Here is a 25,056-nt window from a genome sequence, read left to right on the forward strand (position 1 = left end):
TGCACGAGTCAGTGTAAAAACAGCTTTCTCTCCCATACAGATGAGGCGGGGGGGGCAGATCTTTACCAACAGCTGCCAGACTCAAGGGTCCCTCCCCATGCTTGACTTTCATGGGAACCACTTTTCCATTTCTAATTTCTACAGAGATGGGGGGTTTTTTTTGAGGTGGGGCACTTTTGTTTTTGTCTGCCGTTTGGAGAACCTGCGATCCATCTTACACTGTTCATGGTACAGGAAGGGAAATGTTTAGATAAAGTCTAGATCGTTCTCTTGGAAGAATCCAGATGCAGAATGGGTATAGCTCCAGTCTTTCGCTCAGTTCATGTTATATATGTCCAGTAATGGTCTTGGGACGTATCATAAAGGTTTTTAGGTTTCAAGCAGTCAGCTCTGTGGCTGTGCTTGGTGAGTATTTATGGGGAAATCCACATGCAACATACAAACAGAGGATTTCAACAAGGATCAATGCATTCTTGCATATAAAACCAGTCAAAATACCACAGGCTGTTTCTATTGTGTTCAACAACCTAATATTTTCCAAGGCTCATTTCACTGGAATAAGACCCTAAGTCTAGATATTCAACTTGTTGCATTCAGCACAGAAACATAGTCTAATAATAATATATATATATTTTTTCATACTTTTTATTCTTTCCTTAAAAACCATACAAAACACTGAAGTAGTCACAATCACATCAGATACAAAAACTGTTAATGGTAAAATAAAAATTATAATAAAAAAATAAAAATATATATGTACAGTATATATACACACACACATACATACACATATACCTACACACACACACATATACCTACACACATACACCTAAAATGATAATAAAAAATATATAGGCTATATTTATACACATACACATGTGGAAGTCTACGTATACACATTTTAAATGAAAATAAATAAGTAAATAAATATATCAAAAGTAACAACAACAACAACAATACACAAGATAACAATGACAATAAACTTAATGATGATATTAGCGACCTTGCATAACAACTTACAATAGTTCCAGGAAACATTTGAGAAACAAATTATCTCCCAGTAGGTGCTGCATCTTAATTGCCTTTTCAATGTTTAAAATATTCAAAGTCAGATATAAGCCTATGCTCCTTTCGAATAATAACCTAGATATGGTTTATTAATCCAGGCAAACAAACAAATGCAAAACAATATATTATCTCTGTATCTAAGAGGTTCTTTCAACCATGGCACTGTGCAGGCTATTTCTCCTCAAAAGCAAACAAAGCATTTGCAAAACAAAACATGGCCATCATTGATGATGCAAACTGCGTCTTGGATTACTGATAACCTGAGCAGTGAATTCAATAAGACTCCAGTTGACAAAAGGAGCTATTATCACTGGGAGGCAGGTGCATTGCAGTCTGTGGCGGAGATGTAAACAGATTTACCAAGAGAAAACAATATAAATCACTGTCTCCTTATCCCTCCCTTTCTGCTGAGTAATGATGTCATTTCCAGTTCAATTTAACATTGATGGGAATCCACTGAATTGTTGAATTTTCCTGATTGCAGAACTGGTTTATCTCGGAAAAGTGACTCAGAGTGTTCCTGCCGTCTCCCTCACATATTGTTCTTCATGCAGCGTGAAGAAAATAACTACTTTACATGCAGGGTTCAGTTTGGATCACGGTAAAAATATTAGGTATCATGAGATCATCGATTGGAAGACTAACGAAGCCATTTTAGTTAATCAATCGGTGATCAAGCTCAGTGGAACGGAGGAGAGGGTTTTGGTGTGGAGGAGGTAGAAGGCCATGTTAATGTTTATGGAGTGAATCAGACAGAGAAATTGTTTCCATGAGGGGATACTGCGTGTGTGTGTGTTTGTGTGTGTGTGTGTGTGTGAGGAGAGGGGGAGGACCGGTAACCTGGCTCTATACTGGCTCCTGGTAGAGCCAGGGGAATGAGCTGTGGGTGGTATTCCTGGAATGTCGACACGGCTGCTGGATTACATATTCTACTACACCCACCATCACTACGCACTCTATTAACACACCCACACACATAGCCAGGCACACAAAGAGAGCTGTGTAGCAATGCAGTGCATTGCTACACAGCTTTAGTAACTCATCAACTTTACTGACTCTTGAGGAGGGAGGCGACACGTGAGTCATCCGCCATCAGTCAACTCTTCTCCTCTCTACCGGATACCAAACTAAATCCTTTAACATTTCTTCCAGGTGTGCAGGAGGAGAATACTTGACAAGCTTGTTGGTGGTTCCTGCATAAACTTCATCTTGTATTGCCTTTTCTACGGTAACTGGCAGAGAACATTTTATGAACTGGGGGCGATACCAACATGTTGAAGTTGCTAACTATATCTAAAAATATGCATGGGTGCAAATCAAAAAAATGGAAGTAGGTTTTCTTAGTTCTTGAAAAGATGATGTGTTGTTGTTTTTTTGCAGGACAATGTTTTATAATAACATAATGCACTGTAGTATGCGAGACAACTTATCCAGCGCCCAGTTTATCTGTCCAAATTAAAATGAAACCAATAGCTTCGGCATTCCAACATACTTATTCCAGCAGACCTGATGATTCCTATCTAGAAAGTCTCCTTAGACTGCATCTGTCCTGTCTTAGCACTCAAGAGTGAGTGGAGCAACCGGGCAGCCGAAGTGCAGAAAGCATGTCAAATCTAGGATTTATCCATATTATATTGCAATTCCTTCAGTAGCTCTATGGAGGAGATTAATAGAATAAAGTTATATTCTATTTTATTATGTACAAATCCATATTGGGCCCTTCAGATTCATCCCGGTCTGAATGCAGGCTGCACTGTAGCGTACTCCTCCATAGAGCTACTGAAAGAGTTGCAATTATAAAGTTCACTGAGGCTTTGAACTCATATCAACGCTCATCTCTGTATCAAACAGAGAAGCACATGGAGACTTTGTGAGAAATAGACATTCTGAATATTGTTATATTATATACACTTCTGTACATAATGCTGACTCTCTCTCTCTCTCTCTCTCTCTCTCTCTCTCTCTCTCTCTCTCTCTCTCTCTCTCTCTCTCTCTCTCTCTCTCTGTGTGTGTGGGTGTGTGTGTGTGTGTGTGTGTGTTATGCCCTTGACTACTTGGTCAGGCTGCCATGTGAATACAGGTCCTCACTTACTGATGCTGTTCAGAGAATAGTCTGTGATAAGTGTTACTCAGTGGCCAACGGTTCAAGGCCAATAGATTTGATAAGTCTTTGTAATACACTGGTAGAGCAATGGTGGAGGCAACTGCTGCACACACACACACACACACACACACACACACACACACACGCATAGAAACAGACATGAAGAAGTGCACACACACATAGCACGGACATAAATACACACAAACACCATGCACATGCTCGCACATACAGTATGTGGACACTCAAACATACGCACACACACACACACACACACACCTACACGCATACAGAGGCCTGAAGGCCAGTTGTGATGATAATAGTGATGGTAATTACATTCTAACAGGTTTGATAAGATTAGATCCAACACACGCCACACATACATATAGGGATAGAGAGAAGTATCCCTCTCTCTCTCTCTCTCTCTCTCTCTCACACACACACACACCTCATTTGAACATGTCCATGTCTAGGTGTGTGTTTATGTATGTTTGTTTATGTTTATGTTTATGTATGTGCAACCATTTAGAGTTCTCACAACTCAAGATCTATGGGCATTTCTGCATTTTCTCCCCCTCCAAACCCCATCACATTAACTCCCTTCATGTTTTTTTCCCAGGAAGACAAAGCATTCTATCTAATAATAAAGACGACTTATTGTTCCCCAGAACATGTAAACATGCAGTAGATTATCCATATGACCACTCAGTACCTTTTAAGCGGACAGTTATCCACTTTATCAGCGAGACACAACTAGTACATGACTTGATGAAACGACCCCAAAGGAACATCAGACTTCTCACTGTATAACTCATAAGGAGTTTCAGGAGAAAGCCATGAATGCAGATGAATCTACTGCTGCTGTTTTGGGGGTTTCCAGGGGTTTGCTCCTCTGCCCCTCCCCCCCTCTGCCAGATGTTAACAGCTGGTTTGAAGTTGCTGAAGCGCTCCAGAGGTTCCTAGAAGTCAGGAAACCCAAACCCCCCCCCTCCCCCTCTCCTTCTCCCTCTCCTCTGTTTTAAGGAAACGCTTCGGACTCCAACACAGGCCCCACTGTGGAGATACCACACTCTCTCACACAGCCAAACACGTGCAGGAGTGATCACACTCACACACACACACACACACACACACACACACACATACACACACACATTTCTATACCGTCCTCCAAAGGGAGACTGTATAACATATTTCTCTCGACGCCAGCCAACCCTTTAACAAAATAAACATAAATATCATAAATATTAGCAGTATAGCAAGGGTCGGTTATATTAGCTGGATAGAGGTATTCATTTATTGTCATGACCTTACTGAGATGTGGATCTAGGGGGGATTACAGCCCTAAATCATATGCTGGAGGTTGGAGGCACTGGGCAGAGTAGGCATCAGGTCATGTTGGGCTAAACTAACATCTAAATGACCAGAAAATTCAACATACATTTCAGTGTAACTAACTCTGTTTTGTTTGCTGAAAGATTTCGAGGAAAAACCTCTGGCCCATGTTCAGTTTGAAATAGAAAAAAAGGGGTTTTAAATAGGTTTGCCCTGCTTGTAGAGTAATAACATGACTTATCAGGCAGATTATAAAAGACTAGTGGTTCTGTGTTTGTATGAGATCGTCTCCTAGTGGACAAGCAGCAGCATTACACCCTGCAAATTAAATGCCTAAACGTGCTTTAAGCTATTGTTTATGGTTTATTTAGGCCAAAAATTTAAAGCTCAGACAATCATGAGCCTTTTATGAACCCAAATCTGATTAAAAATGCACCTAATGAGAGTAAAGTGGGCTCAAGTTCAAATTAATTTATTTATATGGGCATGGGTCTATGTGCGGGTTTATGTGTCATTGCATTGCAACAATGCTTTTGGTAAACAGAGGATTTGGACTCTCAGTGAGCTGGTTTTGGATCTATTCGTTCTCTAGCTCTGGTACCATAACTACTGTGTGTGAGTCCATCCGAATTCACCTGAAGTAATAGAATAACAAATCATACAAAGAATATGAATCACTTTTACTGCAATTTATTGTTACCTTTTGCGACAGTGACACACCACAATACAGACAGATCCCAATAATTTAGTGGAGAAAACGTCGATGCTTTGGTTGTACGTCCTTAAGTCTAGTTAACATAATGAAGAAAGTACAGTACATTAGACTGGAGCGCTATACACACATGCACAGACAGTGTACTCTAAAAAATACTCTATACAGTATATCCAACACCGTACAGCCGTCAGGCATTCACAAGCAGAGAAGAGCAACTGTCCCTCTGGTCCATTGTCTTGAAATCAAAAAACATAAAAAGTGCCAAACTACATCAAACAGTCAGCCGTATTGAAAGTCTAAAATCACCACACAACACTGAAGTAGAAGCGATTAAAGTTACAGTACTCATTGATGAATTACAACCTCGAAATTGTTTTTTGTCTACAATCAACAATTATAAGTGCTTATATTGGAAGAGTAACAGGTAAGCAGCACCAGTGCGGAATAAGTTGTTTTGTACAGTATATGTGTGAGAGTGAATTGGGCTCAACTCCATTTAGACTCAGTCAAATAAGTGTGGCGAGTTGCTAAAGAGGTTCTGAGAAGTCTGGAAACCCTCCTCCGACCACAGCGGGCCGTGTTCCCAACTCAAACAGTGAGCCCCGGTCAGAAATATGTGATGTACACACACCTAAGTAATCACTCCGGCTCCGTAGCGGCGGAGTATTAGAGCCTGCCGTTGCAACACATCGCCCCCGTGAAGCAGAGGGGCAATATCAGGTTTGTTTACGTCCAGAGGCAAGGTGAGGTGAAGCCGTAGCTTTACGCTGGGTAGTAAGGAAGCTTTTTTTGAAACAGAAGTTACTTGTTTCTATCAGTTCTAACTTTCCAGGTCAGCAAAGGTCTCCTATTAAATTCCAATTAATGTAGAAAATGGGAAAATGTATGTCAACCTAAATCTGGGTAAATATAGGCTAGATAGGAAATAAATACAGTAACTGATAAATCACTGATTGTGCTGTGTGATAACATGTCCACATGTTATAACATTCAATTAAATGTATTTTTATTGGCAATTTAACATGGTTTTAATGTAATTTCATTTTCCAAGTGCAGTGAACGCTTTCTTGGAGTGTGTTCCCAACTTATTTATTCTAGGCCACACTTTTCGCCTATAAAAACAAACAGACACGACTATTTGTTATTGGAGTTGATCGAGTAGCGTGTGAACAACCGTACACAGACACCATTCTTAGTAAAACTGACCAGTTCTCAGACGAGCCTCTCACCTCCTGCATTCTGAGTTTCAGCTGAGCCATAGATGGGTCAAGCCACAGAATTTTGCAACGCAGAATTAAGACGGCAAGATATAAAACCTCAATTGTAACCTGGGCCACAGCAGATAGACAGAACAGGCCAACATAGCATAATGTGCATAGAACATATCCTAATTAACCTGTGTATTTTATGATATTGTTGTCTTATATTATTGTATACATTGTTTTTTCTTTTTCCTTTTTCTAATTGAATGTCCATATGACCAACAAAATTCCCCTCTGGGGATAATAAAGTTTGCCTGTACTTTGTACTGAGGCATGCAAATTCCCTTCTGTTTGACACCTGTGACATTTGACTGAGGGTGGATGGAGTTGACACAGATATGGTTTATCTCCTGTAGGTTGTGAAGCTTGAGTTGGTGGAATATCCCTTTATGCCCCTTTTACTCTTCTGTTACAGCTTAGGACTCCTCGTCGGTGGCACTGGGGGAGCGCTCCTGGAACAGAGACGACAGAGGGAAAGAAGGGAATAAAGAGCGGAAAAGACATTATGATTTGGGAGTAAATTCATTCTACATGTGTGAGCTCCCACAGCGCTGCTACTGCACATGTCTGATGTCTGCCAATACAGTGCAGCTGAACAGAAAGGAAAGTGAGACTCTTGATCTATACTGATTCCCTAACCTAGGGCTGGACGATAATTCAATATTACCGTTTATCGTCTTTCAGTGCAATCATTTCGTGATGATATGAAGATATTTTAATATCATGACACACATTTCTGCTGTCTAAATTGATGATGACAAGAAAATTTTACTTAAAAACTCTGATAAAATGAGGTATGGTAGGAATATTATTTGAAAATTTCAGTTTTGTTTGACATCACACCTAACATTGCCATTCGGTTCAATGAGATGAACATTAATTTGATTATTTAACGTGATTTTGCATACATGAACCATATCGTGATATATATTGATATCGAGAAAAATCCTTATGATTATCATGATATTGATTTCAACCATATCGTCCAGCCCTACCCTAACCTAAACCTAATCCTAATTCTAACCTTAACCCTAAACCCAAGTCCTAACCCTAAACTAACCCCTTGAAGAAGGGATGATTTCCTCACTCTAAAGGTCTAAAACTCAAACTGGTTCTCACAAGGCTAGAGGTACACACAATACAAGTACAATACAATAACACACACACACTCTCACTCTCACACACAGTGCCTCACCTCCTCCTGCTCCTCCTCAGAGTCATCATCGCTGACGACAGGCTTGGCTCTGGTGCGTCCTGTCCGTCTGTTGCGTCCCTTCCCTCGCTCTCCGCCCTTCTCCCTCCTGCCCAGACGGATCTTCACCTTCACAGAGCGGGCTGGAGAGGGCACACACACACGCGCACACACACACACACACGGTTACTGTGTTACTAAAACTAAGCCTAATCCAAGGCATGAAAAAGCATTTTAGCGTAATCAAAAATATGAAACTGAACTGAAACTAAAGTGTCTACCTCAAAAGCTGAGGTAAAACAAAAATGAACAAGATTGTTTTTTTTTTGTTTTAGTCATTTAACCATTGCAATATTGCGTGTGACGAATGGGCCCTGATCAGCTATCAATATACTATGCACCATGGGTATCCAGAGACAATTTGTCAATTTGTCTGCCAGTATAGACATAAAACAGGTCTTCTCAACACATTTCATAAAGACATGGCCATTGAGAAAGTAAAACATGAACTAAATAAAAGCTAAACTGAAAAACAACAAACTAAAACTCGCAAACACAATCTGAAAACAAACTGAGACTACTGGAATGGAAATAAAATAAGAATAAAAATGAAAGTAAATAAAACTATAACAGTCCTGGTGGGGATATGATGCAGGTGAACCACAAGCATCCTCATCCTATTTTTTTCTTGGATTCTCAGTTGCCTCCTCTCTCCTCTCCTCTCCTCTCCTCTTTGACTGTTCTGCCCACACACGCATGCTTACATTCGGACTCTGAGCCTTCCTCCTGCTCCTCCTCCTCTTCCTCACTCTCCTCTCCTTCACTTTCCTCCTCCTTCTCGATCTTCTGCCTCAGACTGGTGAACACAGACTGGAGCACGATGGAGTCCTCATAGATCTGCTCGCATAAAGACAACATGGTGGAAAAGAACTGCTTGCATATCATATATGTATAGGTTACATTGACAGCATGTGAACCTATTCCACATCTCGACATCATGTACTACTACCATTATGGCCTTTCAAAAGTATAACTTTTGACTTTTGAATATATCGCCCCCATCAGGCCAATTAGTGTATTTTTTCAACTCCAAAACACAGTGCAAAACATGCATCATCCCTCCGAGTGTAGTCTAAATCGAACAAGTGGGAGTCTGAGATATCACAATGGACCGACCCCAGTTGCATGGGTGCTGAAAGTAGAACAGATACTGAAGGAAAGGTGTATACGCTGCTCAGCTGTGTGTGATGGAGACAGAGAGAGCAGGTATCGGTCTGTGTTGAGTGAGGACGCAGCAGGTCTCGTCTCACCAGTGATCCCTCCAGGTTGAAGGTCTGAGCGTTCTGGAAGAGCAGCATGACGTCTCTCTCCAGGTCGCCCAGGCTGCGGTACCGGTGACTCCGAATCCTCTCCTACAGCACAGCAAGAAAACAGAGCACAATACATCACTTTGTATGTATTTGCATATGTGATTGATAATGTGTATATGACTTTGTCTACAAGAGAGAAATGTGTGTGCATATCTGTAGATCTGACTCATACTGTACATGCTTTTGTACTGGACTGTACATTTGTAGATCTGTAAACATCTTTGAACCTATGTTAAAAGTCAACATTTTTATTTTTTTGTCCTGTGTTTTGCTGCTGCAGTGACTAAATTTCCCCACAGGGATCATCTTCTACCTTGATCTTCCTGAAGTCGACAGGCTTGCGGATCAGTTCGTAATACTCTGGCAGCTCTTTGCGAGACGGCAGCTGGATGAACACCTCGCTCAGCTGACGCCCGCTGGTGCTGCGGGTAGTGACATCATCAAGGTGAGCCAAACACACAGATTATTCTGTATAGGTCCATTTACCTTGCGCTAAGGAGCCGGGGAAAACTGTCAGCCCTGATTGCCATTCAGTTAAAGGGGCATTAAGTAACCTATGACCTTTCCCGACCTCTATCAGTGACCAAGGGATTGCAACAGCGACAGTTCTCTGGCACAGCGTACGGTGGCCTGTAACTGACAAATAATAAAGTCACATTTTCAGCTGAGTTCAGTTTCAGAAACGTCTAGTGAAGACAGAATATATCACAACGCCAAATACTGTTATAATAATATTGCTTTGTCATTTGCTTTTGCTCCAGAACAAAAAGTACAGGCCAAACAGTGAGTTTTGAAAGCCAGAAATCTCAGCACCTGGCAAAGCAATCGGTGAGTCATTGTTATTGATCAACAACCCTAAAAAACTAGGGATGCACCGATACTGGTATCGGTGCCGATACCAGGCTAAAATGGAATATCGGTATCGGAGATTTTACCCAAGACTAAAATCTGATACCGAAAGCCATGAGTAACATGTAAGAAATAAAAGCAAACTGTTTTGATTTTATGCATTTGTGGCACATAGAAGCCTGTATTTCTCAAACAGTGGGAAAAACAAGGATTTTATCTCAATAATTTTGTCCATTGACCCCAAACTAAGGAAGTAAGCCTGCACTGTTCAGTAAAAGTAATGGATCGGATCGGTACTCAGTATCGGCCGATACTTAAACTTTCATACTCGTAATTGGTATCGGCATTGAAAAATTGGCATCGGTGCATCCCTATAAAAAACCCTGCAGATACAGTATATTGATACATCAGATACATCATTTTGTGCTACGGGGCAGTAAAAATCTGACTTATTGCACCTTTAATATGTGTTAATGCACCCAAAAACATGTTCTCTGCCTAGAATAGCTCTATGGAGAAACCCAACACGATGTTGCAGCTAACAGAAACTGTCGAGAAACTAATTCTTCAGTTATCTTCTCAGCCTTGTTAAACGCAAAAGCTTATAAGATGTCAAGGAGAGTGCACCCAACGCATTAGATACGCAACGCACCCAACGCAGATAGATTTATAAAACAAAAACAGAAGGGAAGGTGGGGGTTATTTTTGGAATGCATTTTTGCCGGGTGATATTTTACGCAAGGAGGTATGAAAATGAAAAATACAAGTGCAAACTCCTATCATACACGTGTTATTGTTTCCCAAAGAATTATATCCATATATGTTCACATATATGAGACACAGAGAGAGAGAGAGAGAGAGAGACAGAGACAGAGAGAGAGATACTGGGTAGGAGCCATGAGAATATGCGTACCTCCATGCAAGCGACATTTTATTTTGAGCCTTAATCTTCTCAGCGCACCATAGTAGCCTATTAGCTTTAAACAGAGTTAAATGTAATAGCATTTATAGATGTGTGCGTTAACATCCGGCAAGCCTGATTTTTATTCTAGTGGAGTAATTAAGTTTCCATATTGTCACCATATCGTACAGTAATGTGGGAATAAGAATAACGCACAGCAGATCATAAATTAGACGAACTGGTGTGATCAATCAGGCCATTATGGTGATCAATATACAGCGGTGCCGGTGCGTAAAGATACAGTGGCTGCTTTGGTTTGTTGTACACGTCTGGCCCAGGTGATGACGATGCTGACGAAAGGTAGAAAGATTTCTCACGTACCGTTCTTTTCCTTCTCTTTTTACACTTTTCCCTGTAGATGGATCATAGGCAGAGTGTCGCCCTTCTTTTATCCGCAGCTCTGCAAATTTATGAGCTGGAAAGAACGCAACTTTTAGAATCCGTTTGCGTTGTTTACTGTCAGATTGGAGAAACGCGTGTATTTTATTAACCGACAGAATGAAACATACCGGAGTGTGGGGGAAAGTGTGTCCCCACCTGCGATTAAATTTCATGATCAGAGGTGGGGAAATCCCCCCCCCATCCCCCCCGGCAAATCGCACCCTGGATACGCATCTAAGAACACCTCAGCATGCGCCAGGCACCAGGACAGCTCACTTCCGACAGCTCACTTCCGCTACCTGTCCTTGTACTTGATGACGGCGTCCACGATCTTCTTCATCTTCTTGGTGAGGGTGGGGGGGTTGGGGGAGAGCTTCTCGGCGGGCGGCCGCCCCCGTTTCCTCTGCCTCTTCCCGTCCTCGTCTTTGTCCCCTCGCCCGCGGCCCCCCGACGAGGAGGAGGGACCGGGCAGATCCAGGTCGCGGTCCCGCTTCCTCTTGCGGGTCGTCTTCTTGTGGCGCACCTCCTCCTCGATCTCCTCCAGCGTGCCCTCCTCGATCGCCTGCGCAGGGTGAAGAGACGACCAAATGAAAGATACAGAATACTCCCAGAAAACAAAAAACTGATTACTGTTACCCAATCCCCACCGCCCGGTAAACCACTATCCTCTGACATCCTCTTCGTCCTCTGTCCCCTGTGGCCGCTCACCTTGAGCCACTGCTTCTCGGTCAGCGAGTCGCTGTAGTCCACCTCCTTGCGCTGGCGAGACCCTCGGCCGAACATCTTCTCCTCCTCCTCCTCGCAGGTCAGCCGCTCCACCTCGGCGTCGTCCTTCATGATCCAGGTGGGCAGCTCGTCTTCCTCCATCAGACGGGGCTTCCGCCGCGGGTTGCGGGCGTCCTCGCGACGCCGGTCCAGGTCCATGCGCTGGGAGACGGAGGGGGAGACAAAAAGGTAAAGGGACAGAAACGAAAAGGTACGGAAAGGAATGCGGTTGAGCTGGAGCTTACCTGAGCGTGGACTGTGTATATGGGATATAGATGTGTTTGCATGGACTATAGGTATTACTTTACCTTCAGAGTGCGCGCACACACACCCACACACATACACACACACACACTGACCATGAAGTGGTCGAACTCTTCCTCACTCCTGGCGATCATCTGGTTGACCGTCTCATCATCCGGAACCTCGTCCTCCTCCTGAATCCGGTATGCAAACATCAGCAACCGGAAGATAAAAATACACATGTAAGTTCATTATGCTTTCAGGTTGTTATGGAAAAACTGTGCTGCCGGTGTAAGGGATAGTAGTAAGATATATACACACACACACACATGCATGCGTGTACACACTCCTTGACTCCAGCCCTCGTCTTGTTCCTCGTGCTCCAGGATGGCCTGCAGGAAGGCCCTGCGCTCGTGGCTTGAGGATTTCTGGTCGAACATGCCAGCCTGGATGACCTTTTGGTCCACGTTTAGTTTGTACTTGGCTGCTGCCAGGATTTTCTCCTCTACACTGTTGACGGTGCAAAGACGCAGAACACGAACCTCGTTCAGCTGGCCGATACGGTGCGCTCTGTCCTGGGCCTGCAGGTCCTGCAGAGCGGTGTGGGAAGAGGGAAGAGAGTTGGGGTGAGAGTGACACTGCCATGCCAAATATCATGTAATAAGGTCTATTGCAGAGGTATGAGTCTATATAGTGAAGGTTCAAATGAGGAATAAAAACAAGAATGGTATTTCAATAGTTTACACAAATTGTAACATGAATACTCCTTTAGTTTAGGGAGAATTTAGCAGAAAACAATGCTTTTTCTTCCCACCATCCTCTTGTTGAGCTCAAACAAACTGACCACTGGTAATTATCTTTTACATTTTTTCCCCAAATCCTGAAATGCTGACTTTTTGAAGATCTCCCAGCCTCTGGTAATAAGTAAGTGTGTGTATTTGAATAAGTGTGCATCCTACCTGGTGTGGGTTCCAGTCGGAGTCGAATATGACCACAGTGTCTGCAGACTGCAGGTTCAGGCCCAGGCCTCCAGCTCTGGTGCTCAGGAGGAAGATGAAGTACTGCGACTCTGGGTCGTTGAACGTCTTCAATAACATTCCTCTATCTTCAGCTTTGGTCGTGCCTGAGAAGATAGTGGAGTGAGAGGAGAAAAAACAAGGTCAGGTGGTATGAAAGAAATGGAGTCGGGTTAGCAGAGAGCAGGAGAAGGAATGAGAAAAGGAGAAAAACTTAACACACAGATACACAGACAGAGAACATTTACAGCATTGACAGCAATACACACATAGACAAATACACACACACACACACACACACGCCCACACTCTCACCATCAAGACGCAGGTACTTGAAGTTGCGGTAGGCAAAGTAATCCTCCATGATGGTCATGAGCGAGGTCATCTGACAGAAGAGCAGCACTTTGTGGTTGGTGGCTCTCAGTTTGGGCAGGATACGATCCAACACCTCAAACTTCCCTGATGCCCGATACAGGTCAGGACTGGCACAGGGGGGAAGGGATATAGGGTTACACGGTGAGTTAGTGTGTGTGTGTATGTATGTGTGTGTGCGCTGTGTGTGTGCGTGCCCTAACGTAGAATACGAAAAAATGGAGCACTTACCCTTGGACTATCCCACCAGAAAATCCCAAATGCTCAGAAAAAGATTCCTGCAAAAATCACAAACTGAATCCATATTATCACATATACACAGTCATAAAGTTCAGTGACCGTGGGTTTGATTTGAAGCTCATATTGTGTATTTCACAAGTGTCCTACAGAAACCTTATATCTCCCAAAAGTCAGCCTTGCGACAATGGAGAAAAAACTGAGTGACTTTCCATTTTGATGTCTATGGGTTTTTTGGGGATTTTACAGAGCATTTTCAATGGTTTAGTTGGTCCCAAGATCATGAAGCATCTTCTACATATGAGAGACAACCAGAGACAATACCATCCGTCAATTACAGTGAAACAAATGAATAATTGGAGACAGACGGCGTCCGACATCGATAGCAGCGGTACCTCTATTTGTTGGAACATGTACGGGTGGTTACAGATCTTCCTCAGCTGCATGATGGTGTTCATCAGAGTCTTTGTGCCGCCTTTACCCTGGAATACACACAATGACACAAAATTAATGGCGTATCATATGTCATCCTATCCTATTATATCAAATCTTTCCATGCTGCACAAACTCCAGACTAAAAATGCTTTGATTCCGGAAAGAATAGAGGCAGAAATGACGCCCTCACCTTCTTGTCTTTCTCTGATCCGTCCGTCAGCAGGACCCCCTTGGCCTGCATGTGCCTGTACAGCACCCTCTGAAGAGACGACATGTCACACTTGATCACATACTCCACCTGAGGGGGGAGAGAGGAGAGGCTGACTGACCGACAGAAATGGAGAGAGTGAGACTAAAGACCTGTCTGCAGGTCTTTACTCTTGCTCTCTCCATTTCTTTCCACTCCGTTTTCAGTCGCAGATACGTTAACATGTTGTTTGTCTCCCATCCATTAGGAGATCAGTGGGACTAATCTGTGTATGCGTTGCCATGCCTTCTCTGGAAGCTGTGCCTCCACTTCCTTCTTCAGCCTGCGCAACAGGAAGGGGCGGAGCACTTTGTGGAGACGACGGATAATCAGGATGGTCTCCTCTTCGTTCAGGTCCACCTGGAGAGAGAGAGAGAGAGAGAGAGAGAGAGAGAGAGAGAGAGAGAGGGTTAGGAATTAGGAAGGAAAGAAAATAGTAGAAAAACTGAGGATTTCTAAACCTACCTACAGCATTCTTTAAAAAATCAGGACCTAAATATCTTTCTGATATCAGTTCAAAACAGTTTCCAAAGCTCTTGGTTGATCTGATTTCTGTCACGCAATTATGGGTACAGATCGGCACTGCGATGTGAAAAGGCTGACAGTGACTCCCACCTTCTCTCCGGTCATGGCGAAGGGGGCGTTGAACCACTGCTCGAAGGTGCTGCAGCTCTTGAAGATGGTGGGCAGGAGGAAGTTGAGCAGCGCCCAGAGCTCAGGCAGCTTGTTCTGCAGCGGCGTGCCGGTCAGCAGCACCCGCCGCGGGGCCAGGTAGTGCGTGTTCAGGACCTGGGTCAGCTTACAGTGGTGGTTCTTCATGCGGTGGCCCTCGTCCACGATCATGTACTTCCAGCGGATCTGGTGGGAGAGGAAAGGAGAGGAGAGGAGAGGAGAGGAGAGGAGAGGAGAGGAGGAAAGGAGAGGAGAGGAGAGGAGGAAAGGAAAGGAGAGGAGAGGAGGAAAGGAAAGGAGAGGAGAGGAAAGGAAAGGAAAGGAAAGGAAAGGAGAGGAGAGAGGAGAAGAGAGGAAAGGAGAGGAGAGGAGAGGAGAAGAGGAGAGGAGAGGAGAGGAGAGGAGAGGAGGAAAGGAGAGGAGGAAAGGAGAGGAGAGGAGAGGAGAGGAAAGGAAAGGAAAGGAAAGGAAAGGAAAGGAAAGGAAAGGAAAGGAAAGGAGAGGAGAGGAGAAAGGAGAGGAGAGGAGAGGAGAGAGGAAAGGAGAGGAGAGGAGAGGAGAGGAGGAAAGGAGAGGAGAGGAGAGGAGAAGAGAGGAAAGGAAAGGAAAGGAAAGGAAAGTGGAGATCACAACTCTAAAATCAAATGATCAGCAAATTAAAAAATCTAAAGCAACAAAATCTGGATGCAGCCACGTGTTCATGTAAAGAGAGACAGAGAGAAAAAGTGTGTACAGTATGTGTGTGTGTGTGTGTGTGTGTGTGTGTGTGTGTGTGTGTGTCTCTCACCTTGGCCAGGACTTGTTTGTCCTTGATGATGTACTCGTAGGTGGTGAGCAGGACGTTGAACTTGCCGCTGCGCAGCTGGGGGACGAAGGCTCGTCTGGCAGCAGGAGACCCCTGCGGACACACACACCACACACAGCTTTAATACCCAAACAATAACATCAAGTTCACAATATTGTTTTGACACGAGGAAAGGCCATAGCATTAATCAGGGCATTTGTAGAAACACACATTTGCTTTTATATACAGGAAGGGAGCTGTTCTGGATACATACACTAGGGTCTTCACATTTTTTTGGCTTAAATGAGGATTTCCATATGAGAGCTATGTTGCAATGCAGGGATTTTTAGGTACTGGTGCACAGTATATACCTGATGACAGCTTATGCCCAATGTTTTGTACATGTAACTGTCCCTATATATCCCTAAAAAACCACAAAAACTACAAAAACTTCCTTTTAAACCCGAATAATTTTTTTTTTTTTTGCTTCGATAAAGTGTGCTGAAGCTGTTTTCCTTCCCTAGTCCTGCTTTCTTCCAGCACCTTTTCTGAGTTTTTCTGTGTGTGTGGCAGTTTTCTTATAGTAGCCTATACACAGGAAGTAAAAAAAAAAAGTTTGGGTGGTGTGGCTGCTCAAAACTCACCTTGTAGGACACTTTCACAACCGTCGGTGCCCACTTGTCAAACTCATACACCCAGTTAGAAAGAGTTCTGTCAGTGAGAGAAAAACTCAAGTTACCATTTCTTCTGAATTATGATGATTTTGATGAGTGATTTTATTTGTAGTGGTTGTGTAGATAATTGGGGAGGTGAAGAAGAATAAAACCTACAGGAAAAAAGAATACAGCAAATAATGAGGTTCAGCTCACGAGAGAGGTACAATGATGAGGTAGGGCCCATTGAGGCGTTTGTACTCCATGAGGTACGTGATGAGGGCGATGGTCTGGATGGTCTTCCCCAGACCCATCTCATCGGCCAAGATCCCGTTCAGGTTGTTGTTGTACAGGGACACCAACCACTCCAGACCTTTAATCTGACAGACAGACAGAGAGTGAAGGAGGTGCAGAAACACAGGGAAGAGTTAGAGAGAGAGGACAGGTGGGGAAGACGAGACAAGGAGGAGGAGATAAGTTCTATCTATGTTGTTGCAATTCTTAATGCCCCTTTTAATGTCTTGTTTAATGATTGTTTGGAGCACTGAAATGCACAGTTTACCATGTAACTGAACGATAAAGAATCAGGGTTAAGACTTAGCCTCTGTTTATCACGTCTTTGCCTCTGCTTGTGGTACCTGGTACTGCTTCAGCTGTCCGTTTATCAACAGAGTGGACTGTCTGTCCACCCTCTCTGTGACAGCGTGAGCCACAGAGTAGTAAGACTGGAGCCCCCGGGCGAACGCCGCACTGCCATACTCATCATCCACATCCTGCTTAGCATGCCTGTGGAGGAAACACATAATGACTTACTGTATCTTCAGTTATAAGCTATATCATATAAGTCATTTGGTGGAGACTTTTATTCAAACCACCTTACGGTCCCATGAGTGGATATGTTTTTTAGTATGGGTGGCCCCAGTGGGAATGACAGTAATGAAGGTACGCCATGACTCACTCGATGATGTGGCGGACATCCACCTCAGACACTTCCTCGCTGTCCGGGTCTGGAATCTTCTTCTTCTCCTCCACCGGAGCCGCCGACGGCTGCGGCTCCTCCTCTTCCTCCTGCCAGAGGGCGGGACCAACAGCTTTGTCAGTCAAAAGGTGCCTCTTCTCCCGCTGGAGCAGTGAATAAGGAAAGTGGCTTCAAAGATGCTTTAGAAAACAACCCACCTCTTCCTCTTCCTCCTCCTCGCTGTCTTCGCTGTCCGAGCGGGGGGCCACCTCGTAACTGCGTGGACATACATGCAGACATGCGTGCTCAAAAGCATTAATTACACGGATAGAACCTCGACCCATATATCCCAACAGTAATAAATCATCCTCATGTACATGTCAAATTCATCCCAACCACCCAAAGTGAAATACGCAAGATCCCACAAACAGCTGGCCTTAAGGAAAAAAACACAATCACCCCTTCCACACACACACACACATACACACAACCCCCTCCCTCCCCCTCTCTCTCTCTCACCCTGGGTTCATCTCCAGCCAGGTCTCCAGCTGTCCCGCCTTGGGAGCGTCCACCCCTGTCAGGATGTTACCACTGTCCACATGGATGACCTTCACCGGCAGGTCGCTCATCTGGCTCGTCTCATCCAGAGGCTGCAGGGGGGAGACGGCGTGAAGATAAAACCAACGATTCTGCCAGACTGTGACAAATGTCTTTTGGACTGGGCAAGTAAATACTGGTTGTAAAAAAAAAAAAAAAACTCACTTTGCTAGTGCCCAAAATCCTTCTATAACTATTATAATGGAGCCTCTATATTGATACTGGTAGAAAGAGACATTGTCAGGGTGTGATGGGACACTGAGCTAACCAGAATGCAACAAATCACCCAATAATATTTTAATATGGTGTGTTTATACAAGCTATTCGAATAGAAGCCTCTAGCTTGACCATGGGGGAAAGATACAGTGCAGTGACATACAGTAGTGATTTTGGACACCAACGATCAAAATGCAACAAACTAGCCAATAAAGCTTTGCGTCAAATTTGATCCATGCTGTATTTGAAAGGTCTCTAGAGGCTAGAGGATGCCACAAAACAGAGAGTGACGCTTCTGAAGAAAGAGCAAATTCAGCATATTTGATGAAGGTCAAATTTACAAAGTAGTAGCAGTGAGTAACTGCTACCACTGCATCTGCTCACCTCTCCATCAGGCCCCAGTGCAGGAGTCTGGCCCTCTGCATTCTCCAGCTGCAACACAGGATGTCCATCATGTCATTTGGTTATATAGTCAACTAGTCAATTATTGTTATTGTTTTGAGTTGTTATGTTAAAGTTAGCCAATATACATGATTAGTGTGGGGTAGCAGGTTATAAAGCAGTTGTATTACTGAAGTTTGGGCATGACAATTGAATTAGCTAAGAAGTTAAACTAATATTCAATAAAGCTGGTTAGTTTTATGTGTTGAGTGATAGTTTTGAATGATTATTAGGGACTCTGTCCATTGCTAGGTCTTTTTACAACAGTGTTTGTCACAGTTAAGAGTGATCTCACATGCAGGCCATCAGCTGGCTTATAAAGATTACTAACACAGGTGCACAGTTCAACAAGGACCTAATAAAAATCCAACTGTCTCTCTCACTTCAGCAGATCTAAAGCGATCTACATGTAGATGCTTCCCGAGCCTACTCCCCTTTGAAACAAAGTATCGCCTCCGCCTCTTTTCACCATACCTTCTTCTTTTTCTTCTTCTTCTTCTTCTTCTCCTTGAGGGCCTGCACGGCCTTGTGGGCTCTGACCAGCTCGGTGAGGTTGGCCACGTATTCGTCCGTCTGCTGCAGCAGGTAGGCTAGACGCTTGTCCTTCTTCTGGTCAATCAGCTTCCGGTAGCCCTCCTCATCCTCAGCCTGGGAGGACAAACAGATACACACAGTGTGTTTGTGTGTGTGTGTGTGTGTGTGTGTGTGTACACCCAAACATAAGCACGGTATGTGCATGCTTGTGTGACGATTACAATTTGCCCTTACCATGAGCCTCCTCATCCTCTCTTTCTCAATGCGCTCATTCTCCTTCTTCTGCTCCCGTTCGGTGTTGGCATGGTAGGTGGCCACAGCTTTGGTCAGTTTCTGAATCTTGCCTGTGATGGAGCGGTGGTACTCCTTGAAGTCTTTGGCATGCTGCAGGATGCTGTTGAGGTACTCCTAGAATTAGAGTGGGAGTAGGGAGGAGAGGAGAGGAGAGGAGAGGAGAGGAGAGGAGAGGAGAGGAGAGGAGAGCTTCATAGTCCGTGAACTGTCACTCAAAAAGTACCACTTACAACATCATCCCAGGTAACTTAGCTGCAGTGTGTTCTCCTCTACCTGGTGTTTCTGCCTGCGTTTGCGCTCCTGCTCGATCTTCTGCTGCTTCTCCAGTTTCTCCGTGATGCGGGCCTCTCGCAGGGACTGACGCTTGCTGCGCTTGTAGGCCTTGGCATCAAGGGCAGTCTCTAGAGCGGTGTCCCGACGCATACACACCACCACCTCTTGACGCAGCTGCGGAGAGGTGCACACACACGTACACAAGCACAAACACACGTAGACCCATCATTTCCACCACCAAGCCACAGTTGTAAACCTCCTCCTTCACGGCGGTGGTGTAGCTCTCACCTGTCTCTGGAAGTTGAGCAGCCGCAGGGCTTTGAGCTCTATGGTAGCTTTGGTACGCAGATCGCCGGCCAGAGAGCCAGGCAGGTTCTCCAGCTCCGCAATACGATGGGTGATACGAGCCTGCAGCCTGAGGGAGCGAAGGGTAGTGAGTTACAGTTACTGTTATTCATGTTGCATGTTTTAGCCTTTTACAGTTTTATCTTTTAAATACCTACATTAAACAGCATGCATCCACAGGAGAGTAAGTATGCTAGCGTTTTTTGAAGGCTTTGATCAGAACTGAAATGAACGAAAATCAAGTGATGCATTGCTAGTGATCTGTTAAAAAGGTTTATTGTATAGTATAACGTTTCATCAGATTAAATTTGTCAAAGCTTTATTTAGTCGTATTATTCTCATCAAGCCAGATAATTTAAGTGAGATGGAAACGGTCGGCACACCTGTACTCCCGCTCCTGCAGTATCTCCACTGGGTCCAGGCCGCAGGGTTTCTGGATGGGGGTGATGCGGTTCTGCTTGGCGTGGTGAGGCATCATGGGAGTGGGCTGCGCCGGCTGGCCGGGGGACTGGGTCTGGGGGGGCATCACCGGGGAGGCAGCGGGGGGAACCGAGGGGGGAGCAGGAGAGGGGCGTCCCGTAGGCTGAGGGGGGATCAACTTCTGGGGTGCGTTGGAGGGGGCTGCTGCGTTCACCATGGGACCTGGAGGGAAGAGAGGGGATGAAGAAGGAAAAGCCATTACCATGCTGTGGTTAAATAATGCTCCAGTCTATGCAATGGCTTTACAACTATAGTTTGACTGATGTGGGATTTTGAAGGCCAATAACAATACAGACGTTTCTTTTCCAAGTATTCAGTGTGTTTCCCCAGAACGTTATTCGTCAGGGTAGAAAAAGCCTCTGGAACAGCATTTAGACAGTAATCGGACACTAAAACTCTCCCCTATTCACAACCTGTTATTGGGGTAATAAGTGCAAGTACCGTATTTCAATTTGTGCTGACAAAAATAAAATTTTTGCCCTTTTGATTACTCCAGTAACACTCGTAACACTAGTTCAATAGTGAAAGGTACAGTCAGCCTACAACAGATCTTAGAACAGCACCACATACCCTCAGGCCAGGACTTGGGAGGTCCGTTAGGGTTTTGTCCCTGCATCCCAGTTGGGACCCCTGAAGGGCCCGGAGGAGGCATGTTGGGGCCCATCATCCCTACAGAAAAAACACAAGTACAGAGTCTGTACAGTCCCATGGTGCATTTATGGCACAGTTCTTTCTGAATATGAGAGGAGTATTGGGAGAGTTGTGTGAAAATATGCAGCTAAGGTGTGAAGATTCATCGTTAAAGTTAAACACTTCAACTTTTACTTACTTTTATCAAATAGCTACTGCTCAATAAAGAGATGTGATGTGACATGACAAGTAATAACATACAGGAATAGAGGAGTGAAGTGTGTCACCCCGGACTGACTGACTGACCTGGTTTTGCCTCTCAGCACCAAGGCAATAACACCATGGTAAAAAACATGGTCAATGGAATGTGATCTTCTTTAATCTAAGGCATCTTCTATCAAGAAACCTAAACCCTGTCAACAAACTAAAAAACTGTAGACTCTCTAGATTTGTATTACACCCTACCATCTCTGTACCCCCCTCACCGTGAGCTCTGCTGTACCCTGAGCCCATGGGTCCTGGTCCGGGGCCTGGTCCCCCTGGTCCCCCTCCCGGCCCACCTCCAGCTCCAGGAGCCAGGGTGGGCATGGGCTGCTGCTGCTGCATCCCGGGCATGGGCCTCTTCCCCTGGACGGCCATCTGCAGGTGGTCCGGCAGCGGCTGTCCCCGGGCCAGCATCTTGTAGGCCATGATCTGGGCTCTGAGCTGGTGCAGCTGGTTCTGGTTGAAGGGAGTGGGACCGCCGGGGCCGCCGGGACCCCCGGGGCCAGCAGGTCCAGCGGAGCTGAGGCCAGCTCCAAGGCTAGGAACGCTGGTTCCGAGGCTGGGGCCGGGGCTCGGGCCCGGGCCGGAACTACCTGGGGGGCCGGGCCGGGTGTTGGGCCCCAGCGTCTGCTGGTCTCCACTGGGGCCGTCTAAGGGTGCAGAGGCAGAGCCGGGGCCACCGGAGGAGGAGGAGGAAGAAGACGATGGCATGAGGGGACCAGAGGGGGGACCGTTGGACGGGACGGGGCTGGAGTGGTCCGAGCCACCTAATGGAGAGTGGTAGCCTAGAGGAGACAGACAGACAGACAGACAGACAGACAGACAGACAGAGTGTGTAGACACAGTGGTGAATCACTCATCTGGGGATTTACACACAAGCTTGCAGTGTAGCCTGGGACGTCTGAGCTATTCCCACACACTATTAAATTGCCTGACAACCTGTTCTAAGTCTTTCTTGGGTTTACCAGCTCTGTTTCACAAAGCTGTGTACTAAGCCTGTCTGACTGCCTGTCTTACCAAGTGTTTGATTTATTTAATTCCCTGCATCCCTTCCTTGTAGTAGGTGGGGTGTAGGGGCCAAACCACACCTGTAAGAAGCTTGTCACCTGACTGTTATCTCTGCCTTGGTTTTGCCTGGCTGGACTGAGCTGTAACATAGTACGGTTTCTAATATTTTGACATTTAAAGAGAGAATGTTAAGATTTGAAACCAACTGTTCATGGTTTCTTTCATAGCTTGCGACAGCAGGGACACTCCCCATGAGCCAGCCAGGCCGCATCGTGACTAAACCAGCAGACAAGACATCAGACTTACAAACAACTGGGTTACACAACGCTGGAAACGATGATATTGCTTAAACTGAGTCTGTGCAGTCTGCCTACCTTGTGAGTGTTGGTCCAGAGGGCTGGGTGGGGGACCCATGCCGCTGTGGCCGCCCTGCCTCATAGTGAGGCCCTTCATCTGGCTGAACCGGCCCTCCTCACTCATGCTCTTGTCATGCATGCCCTCCATGGGCTGTGGGGAAAGTTACAACAGTGTTAAGATATGATAACATGAAACTTTATCAATACCTGCAGGGAAATTAGGTCATTGCAGCATCACAAGTAACATGATTCATTACTAACATGTATTAAGTTACAGTCGTTACTGCAGTTACTCGCAGTCATGATTGCTTAATTAAATATGAATTACTAAATAAAAAAATAGAATATAAGTATGTATTAACATTACATAATAAAATAAAATATAAAAATATCAGTATGTATCCAGCATGAAATAGTGGAACCATTATGAAAATATAATTCAGAAATGTAGAATATAACAATAAGAGAAATGTAAAAACTGAAGAAGAGAGTATGTGAATGTACAGCAAGATACATGATGTGTAAATGTGCATTGTATTCACTTGAACAAGTCTACAGATGGGCATAGAGAAAGTCTTGAGCCGTGGTGTTAACATCCTATACAGTTGCCATGGTGAACTCTAATAATGAAGATAGTGGCTGCCGCTCTGCCTCAGTTTCCTATACTGGAGGAAGATAGAATTAGCAGTATCACAACGAGACATTAGGAATGAGGTGCCAGGTGAAGTGTGCCAGCGCTACTAACAAGGCTTTTCAGCTGGAGAATTCAGGGTGTCCTTACTTTGTGCAGAGGGTGCATGTTGTCCTGGCCGTACCCAGAGGGCCCGGGCTGGGAGTGTCCGGAGGAGGGGGGGCCGGGGCTGGGGCCCATCATGCTGTGAGAGGAGCCAGGGGAGGGACCGGGGCTGGGGCCCAGCATAGCCCCGGGAGAGGGGCCCGGCCCGGGGGAGGGACCCGGGCGAGGGGTGCCTCCCATGGGGGGGTCCGGAGTCGACATCGCCCTGGATCTCCTGCTCCTGGGTGAGCAGCAGGGACCTGAGAGGGAGGGAGAGGGAGAGAGGGAGAGGGAGAGAGAGAGAGCGAGAGAGAGAAAGGGGTGGGGGGCACAGAGAGAGAGGTGGATGCAAGGTGGGAGGGGGGAGTGGCAGAGAAAGGGAAAGTGAGTAACAGAGAGAGGAAGATCATCTCTACAACACTCAAACGAATGGCATTGCAATCGCCAGTGCAAAAGTGAGCCATCTGAATAAGCATTCAGTGCCTTCATAAGAGAATACTCCCTTAATTATCATCATCATAGTAATGATAACGCTGGCTATCTATCTTCACCTATGTTTTTCTGATGAATGAAGTGGGTGCACAGTATTGGTAGGGTATGGTTTAGTTTTTCCCAACGCCTATCACATGTAGGTTCTTCATTCCCCTGCTGCGCTGCACCAAATCACCCGTTGCGCGCAAAGGCAATTACAGCTGCAGGGTCTACGGCTGAACTTGAACTTGAGACAGGGAAATAAATTATGTACGTGAGCCTATGCTAGAGAGAAATCCCTTCCACGGACCATGAAAGGGTGTCTCGTTAAATATAAAAAGGGGGAATGGCGGACTGTGCTTGTGCGACTGACCTACCCGCATCAATAGGACCAGGCAGTCCTTCGTGAATTTCTGCGCTCCTAAATTGGTATTTAGGCTAGATGATAAAGACGCAGCGGTTGTCGCAATTAAGTATACTCACCCGCTTTGTAATCTGCCTCGAAGCGTTGATTTGTTTCACCGACGTGGCTCGAGCGCCCCCCTCCACCGTTCCTATGACCGAATGTCTAGTCACGGCTGCCCGGCAATGCGCATGCGTGCGCAGCGATAGCAAGGCTCTGTGTAGGCTATTGCACCTAGACCATCCTACACACTGTACACTGTACTGTAGGCATACAGTGTTTTTAAATACAGACTATCATTTCCAGCTATACTCAAGTCTTATTTTCGTCAATATCCACTTACAGGGTGTATG

At 45.2% G+C, this 25,056-nt stretch overlaps 1 protein-coding gene across 1 annotated transcript; it reads right to left on the reverse strand.

Annotated features, from left to right (window-relative positions):
* Positions 1-5,193: 5,193 nt before the first annotated feature.
* Positions 5,194-24,876, reverse strand: smarca4b (SWI/SNF related BAF chromatin remodeling complex subunit ATPase 4b). Its single transcript, XM_071913657.2, has 34 exons — positions 24,784-24,876; positions 23,836-24,089; positions 23,073-23,205; positions 21,912-22,475; positions 21,367-21,465; positions 20,700-20,958; positions 20,260-20,386; positions 19,972-20,145; positions 19,639-19,812; positions 19,345-19,518; positions 18,814-18,861; positions 18,136-18,266; positions 17,835-17,892; positions 17,617-17,726; positions 17,297-17,444; positions 16,875-17,038; positions 16,650-16,716; positions 16,009-16,119; positions 15,165-15,407; positions 14,796-14,909; positions 14,493-14,600; positions 14,263-14,349; positions 13,862-13,908; positions 13,574-13,740; positions 13,202-13,365; positions 12,572-12,832; positions 12,359-12,436; positions 11,943-12,161; positions 11,534-11,796; positions 9,357-9,465; positions 8,984-9,085; positions 8,438-8,570; positions 7,677-7,816; positions 5,194-6,933 (listed from the first exon to the last, which is right to left on the reverse strand). The coding sequence occupies exons 2-34, from the start codon at positions 24,049-24,051 to the stop codon at positions 6,898-6,900; spliced, it is 5,028 nt and encodes a 1,675-aa protein (XP_071769758.1). The 5' UTR covers positions 24,052-24,089; positions 24,784-24,876; the 3' UTR covers positions 5,194-6,897.
* Positions 24,877-25,056: the final 180 nt, after the last annotated feature.

This window comes from Centroberyx gerrardi, chromosome 3 (assembly GCF_048128805.1).
Source record: "Centroberyx gerrardi isolate f3 chromosome 3, fCenGer3.hap1.cur.20231027, whole genome shotgun sequence".
NCBI lineage: Eukaryota > Metazoa > Chordata > Actinopteri > Beryciformes > Berycidae > Centroberyx > Centroberyx gerrardi.

What these genes read in the sequence shown, in the direction of transcription:
- smarca4b (XM_071913657.2), bottom strand. Translation starts at nt 24,051, where the DNA reads ATGTCGACTCCGGACCCCCCCATGGGAGGCACCCCTCGCCCGGGTCCC. An exon ending in AACGCAGGCAGAAACACCAG is followed by an intron (nt 19,813 to 19,971) that starts GTAGAGGAGAAC and finishes CTCTAATTCTAG; the next exon opens with GAGTACCTCAACAGCATCCT. An exon ending in CTCATCATTGTACCTCTCTC is followed by an intron (nt 16,717 to 16,874) that starts GTGAGCTGAACC and finishes TCTCACTGACAG; the next exon opens with AACTCTTTCTAACTGGGTGT.